General features: G+C 43.7%; 2 protein-coding genes across 2 annotated transcripts; both read left to right on the forward strand.

The window, feature by feature from the left end:
• Window positions 1-1,323: 1,323 nt before the first annotated feature.
• Window positions 1,324-2,466, forward strand: LOC149148388 (uncharacterized). The gene has a single exon (XM_089442161.1). It carries the CDS (start codon window positions 1,324-1,326, stop codon window positions 2,464-2,466), a length of 1,143 nt encoding a protein of 380 aa, XP_089298287.1.
• A 428-nt stretch (window positions 2,467-2,894) lies between these two features.
• LOC149148389 (uncharacterized) lies at window positions 2,895-5,339 on the forward strand. Its single transcript, XM_089442162.1, has one exon. The coding sequence runs from the start codon at window positions 2,895-2,897 to the stop codon at window positions 5,337-5,339; it is 2,445 nt and encodes an 814-aa protein (XP_089298288.1).
• Window positions 5,340-6,030: the final 691 nt, after the last annotated feature.

Below are 6,030 nucleotides of genomic sequence, written 5' to 3' on the forward strand. Positions count from 1 at the left end.
ATTAATTGGATACGTTCCCATCGTGGCCAGATTACTAAAGGAGTGGTATTGCTTCCACTTTCTTAATACAGGTGATTTGGAAACCATCTTGAAGCATCAGTGGGTTCATGGAAGAAGCTTCTTAGCATTACACAGATGGTACCTGGGTTATAACCCGCTCACGAATGTCCCTCCCAATAACCTAATATGGGTAAAGCTTCCCGGTTTGCCTCTGGAATTATGGTCAAAGGAGACTTTAGCAGAGATAGGGAATGCCATAGGGAGGTGTGTGTATGTAGATCCATGGTGCTTAGGGGAGAAAGATAAAAGAGTAGCCTGGGTACTGATTGATAAAGCGTTCAGAGGCGGCTTTCCGGCCCATATAGACATTTTCTGGAGGGAGCAAAAAATCAGACAGAGGCTAGACTTCTGGGGAGTCCCCTTCAGGTGCTCAGCCTGTCATCGCACTGGCCATCTTATCAAGAATTGCCTGCGGCGCCCTCCAAGAAGCCGAAAAATCCATGTTTCACCTTACTTTGCGGCAAAGTCCTCCTCTTCGGATTTGGAGAAAACAACATCTCCAAATAGTTAGTCTCCCCATAGTCCGATTGTGCAACATAATCTATCCTCTGAACATCACCAGCAAACCCCTCCGCCGCTCTCCAAATCTGACCCTCTGTATAGAATCTCTCCTTCGATGCCCCCTTTGGAGACAACCTCTGAACATGAATTCTCTTGTCTGCAGAACCCACCTTTGGAGCCTCTCTCTGACCATCCTGTCCCAAACCCTCCCCCGATTCCTCGGCCTTTAATTAACATCAGAAAGGAAATCCATTTTATTCAATCCCCATCCCCGTCCCCGAATAAGAACAAACCTCGCCCTGGAATAGAGAACGAGTCATTGGTTTCGCCCACTCCTGCTAATTCTCCAATCACTTCTCCAACAAACTCGATTGGAAGTGATCTTGACTATCTTTTAAGCAAGAAATCTCTGGAGCTTGAGCCTCTAACCATTCATAAGCCAGGAATCCGAAGATCCCCCCTGATAAGCCCCAATTCTGCTAGTAATATTACGGTGAGGAGGAAAACCAACAGAGGCTCTAGACACTTCAGGGGGAGGGGCGATGTAGCAGGCAGAAACATCAGTAATTTATCCCTTGTCGATATACCCATCATCGATATGACGGAGGAAAGGCCCCTTAGAGCAAGCAAGGCCGGAAAGCCTTCTCAATGAATTTTATCATATCAGTAAATATTAGAGGTCTGGGGGCAGACCTTAAGTTTGTGGCCTTAAAGGATTTTCTACTGTCAGCAAGCCCCAAAATTATTTTAATTCAAGAGACCATGCATCCCTCCTCTATAACAGTCTCCTATTTCAGAAAGATGTTTCCCCTTTGGCACATTTCCGCCTTGGAAGCAAACGGCCTTTCAGGCGGTTTGGCGGTATTATGGGATCCTAGCTGGATAATAGCCAAAACCTACAGCTGTCTCGCGGGCATTCTCATTTTGGCTCAACTCAGAGGACAAAAATGCCCCATTAATATTCTGAATATATACGCACCATACAAGAATCGACTGCCTTTCTGGGAAACTCTTTTTGCATCAGAAATATTTGATGTTGAATTTTTAATGATTGCAGGTGATCTCAATTTCACCTTAAACATGGACAAAATCTGGGGCATAAACAAGAAAAAGGATCCCATTGCCGACAGAATTAAGAACGAGTTGCTCAGCAGGAATTTTGTTGACATTCTCCCTCCCAAGCTGCATCCGACGTGGGAAAACGGAAGGGCCGAGAATGCTTATATTGCCAAGAGAATTGACAGATTTTTACTCCATGCAAGTCTAATTGACAAACTAGGAATGCCTTTCTCAACAATTGAGAACGTCTTCATCTCTGATCACAGGCCGATTATGCTCGGATGGAGGGCAAAGGGGTTTAGAAATGGTTACTCCTTTAAATTCAACAGGACATGTCTTGAAGACCCGGAGTTCAATGACATCATTACCAAATCCTGGTCTGAGATGTCATCCTCCGAAGCTGCTCCTCTTCTATTGACTTTCAGAGACAAAATGGAGGCCATACGAAAGATGGTAAAAGAATGGCAGAACCAAAAAAGACATGCGAACAGAAAGGAGCTCCGGGAGGTTCAACTGGAACTGGATAGCGTTGCGGATTCCATGGCCACACACATGCTTCCTTTCAAAACAAGATGCCGGATAAAGGAGCTCCAAAAGAAAAAAGCGAAAATTTTGGAACAGGAAGAATCTTTCTGGAGGTTAAAAAGCAGAGCGATCTGGTTGAAGGAAGGAGACAGGAATTCAAATTTCTTTCATAATTTCGCCAGCTCTAGACGCGAAAAGAATTCCATATGGAAAATCAGTGATGGGAAAGGAGGTTTTCTATATTCCCAACAAGACATTTCAAATGGAGCGGTCAAATACTTTGAGAACCAGTACAAAAGGTCAGAAGAATGCAATATCTAGGATGTTCTTTGGGGCATTGAAGAGTTTCCCAGGATGTTTGATGATGATCTAAACGACCAAATCTTTCAGCCGGTCTCAGAGGAGGAGTTGCTGAGAACAATAAAATCCTTCAAGAGGGATAAGTGTCCGGGCCCTGATGGCTGGACGATAGAATTTTTCTCTCACTTTTTTGATCTTATGAAATCAGACCTGTTAAGGATGGTGGAAGCAACCAGGATGTCAGGCTGCATCAATCAAAAGATTTCCTCCACCAACATAGCTCTCATAAAAAAAAAGGTGATGCAGAATCCTTCAAGGATTATAGACCAATCTCTCTTTGTAACATTTCCTTCAAAATCATCTCGAAGATCATAGCTGAAAGAATAAAAGGAACCTTATCAAAACATCTAACAAAGGAACAACACGCCTTTCTTAAAGGTAGAAATATCATGAGCGCTGTTGCAAGCACACAGGAAGCGCTGTTCGCTATTCATTCAAAAAAAATTGATGCGGTTATCCTCAAGGTTGATCTCTGTAAGGCATACGACTGCCTTGACTGGGGCTTCACTAGGTGCCTGCTCGCAAAGATCGGTTTAAGAGCCAGCATGATCAACTGGATTATGGCTTGCGTTGAAGGAGTGAACTATGCGGTCATCATAAATGGGATCCCATCTTCCTTCTTCCGCGCAGCCAGAGGCCTTCGCCAAGGATGCCCTCTTGCGCCGCTTCTGTTTATACTGGCCATGAACTCGCTTAGCCTCCATATCAACAAGGCTGTCAAGGAAAACAGATGCCGACCCTTAAAAATTTGCAGAAATGTTTCTATTTCCCATAATCTTTTTGTAGACGATGTTATTCTTTTCGGGATGATTTGCAGAATTTCCTGGAAATGCTTCTATGAAATCCTAAAAAGATTCCAAATGGCTACAGGACTGCAAATAAACTATGCGAAGTCAGCTATTTTCCACAATGACTCCAATCCGGTTGAAGTTGCATGGCTGGCTAATCTATTTGGAATAAAAACGCAAACTATCAGTCTTGGCATCAAATATTTGGGCTTTCAGTTAAAAGCAAATGGCTACTCAAAGGCAGATTGGAGTTGGATCACAGACAGATACTACAGGAAGATCTCAGCTTGGGAATACAGAACTTTAACACTGGCGGGAAGAGTGACTTTGGCACAATCAGTTCTGAATCAGCTTGTGGTTTACTGGGCACATTTATTTTTTCTCCCGGCGAGCATTATTCAATCCATGAATAATCTCACAACAAACTTTATTTGGGGCAGTCAAGCGGGAAGATCGAAATATCACCTTTCAAAACTGTCCAGTATCTCGTTGCCAAAGAGCATGGGTGGCTGGGGCCTGCTCGACATGCACACTTTTGGGAAGGCTCTTCTATGCAAGTCATTATGGAGAGCGATTCATGGAGAAGGATCATGGAGCTCCATTATACAGAAGAAATATTTGGGTAGGAAGGACTTAACTTTTTGGTTCAGGAAGGGAAGGATTGGCGCCCCATATGGTTCTCCAATCTGGCTCAGCCTTTGCAAGATTGAAAATTTCTTTTTAAAGAATTTAATTTGGCGCTTCCAATCTGGAAACAAGATCCTTATCAGGAAAGATCAATTCTTAAGTGGTGCTGAGGAGATCAATGTGCCTGAACCTTTACTAAACTTCTTTCACAGAAGGGGTCTCTTCTTTTGGGACAGTCTGATTGCGTCATGGCAGGGTCCTATCCCTCTGTGGAAAGATGCAGGAACTTTAAAAATGCCTGGCCTGATTGCCCTTCAATGGGAGCATATCAGGACGTGCCTAAAGAACTGTGGTTTTTTTCGCTCTGAAGAATCTGATAGCCTCACCTGGAAATCATCGAAAGGGCTGAACAGTATCCGAGTTAAAGATGTATATCTGAACTTGATCAGTCTTAAGCAGTCCTCCCACTATCCCATCTTCCCTCGCATATTTTGGAAGGCTGCCTGTCCGCCCAAAATGATCTTCTTTGCCTGGCTCTCATTCCACAATAAGAACCTATCCTGGGCAAACTTAAAGAAAAGGGGATGGCATGGCCCCGGTCTATGTCCCATATGCAGGTCTGAGGAGGAATTCAATGACCATTTATTTCTGCAATGTAAAGGTTCAAAGCAATTGTGGCATGCCTTGGAGAATTATTATGGAGTCCAGCACAATATTCATGCTTCTATCACAGATTCGCTCCTATGGTGCAGTGAGCAAAACGAATCCTGGAGGACAATCTTCATCATTGCTTTGTGGAGTATATGGAAGTGGCGTAACAACTCCATATTCAATGGCTGCAATTCCCCTTTCCTGGATATTTTTCTCAAAATTGTTTCTCTTCATGAAGCCCTTCCGCAAAGGTCCCTCAAGAAAAGCAAGAGCGCCAGCAAAGATTTATCAGAGGATCCTTCCTTCTATCCAAGAGCATACTTCGATGGAGCGGAACAGCTCGGTTCCTGTGGATGTGGAGCTATCATTATGGTAAATGAAAACAATCATTTTTTCGCCCATTGGAACGGTGGGAAAGGCACCAACAGTAAGGCTGAGGCGATGGCCCTAGCAGGCCTTCTAAAACTTTGCATCTTCCTAAATATACAGGACGTCTCGGTGTTTGGAGATTCTAAGGTAATGGTGGATTTTGTCTCTGGAAAAAATCATATTTTCATGCCGCACCTTGTAGGATGGACGAACAGGATCAGTTTTTACTGGGGAAGCTTGCAAGGTGGCTCCATACATCATATCAGCAGGGAACTAAATCAGCAGGCCGACTCGCTGTCAAAAGAGGGTCTTCATTCAGCTCCGGGTCTTTGGTTCTTGCAGGTTTTGTTTGAAGGGAACCTTTTTCCTATCCAGGAATTTTCCTTTCAGGATTTCTAGTCTCTCGCATGCAATCTCTCAGGTTTCTTCTTTTGCTTTTTGTTTATTCATGATGAAATTCCTATCTTTGTCCATGCGGAAGTGGTGGGCTCCAGTATTGTAGCAATAATTCTACAACTCCTGGAGCTTCCTTCTCTAATTTTAACAACCCAGTAGTTCGTAACAAACTTGGAAGCGATGGTGCTGTATGCACAAGTACTAGCTCTTGTCGCAGCTGTCACTTGGTCAGCTGGCACAAGTCTGATAGGGCTCAAGCCAACTTCTATATGTTCTCAGAAGAAGCTTTCTAAATGATGAACGAAGGCTATCTCAAAGGAAATTAACCTACTTTGCAAGAATGAATTGAAAGCCAACCAAACATGGAAACCCTAATCTGACTAGCTTAATCTCTATGATGCAATGGTGGGAATGCAAATTCTAGAAATGATGCCATTACTTCTAGTGAGATGAGATGCATGAATTTAAACTACTTTCATTGAAGAGAACACGTTTTTGTATTTTTGCTCAAGTGGGTGGAGTTATTGTGATTGTGCTTCTTACTGGGTCTTGACTGTGCAGGGGTAGTTCAAAGGGAGGAAGGCTTGGGAAAGGTTAGGAGGACTCTGAGAGGTTCCACGAGATCCCTAACATCATTCCACAGAAGTTCGCAACGTTCAGGTGCTTGGCAACCGTGTTTGCAGACTTCTACAGG

This window comes from Pinus tabuliformis, chromosome 9, assembly GCF_031772625.1.
Source record: "Pinus tabuliformis cultivar Carrire ecotype Pingquan chromosome 9, CPIR1, whole genome shotgun sequence".
Classification (NCBI taxonomy): Eukaryota; Viridiplantae; Streptophyta; class Pinopsida; order Pinales; family Pinaceae; genus Pinus; species Pinus tabuliformis.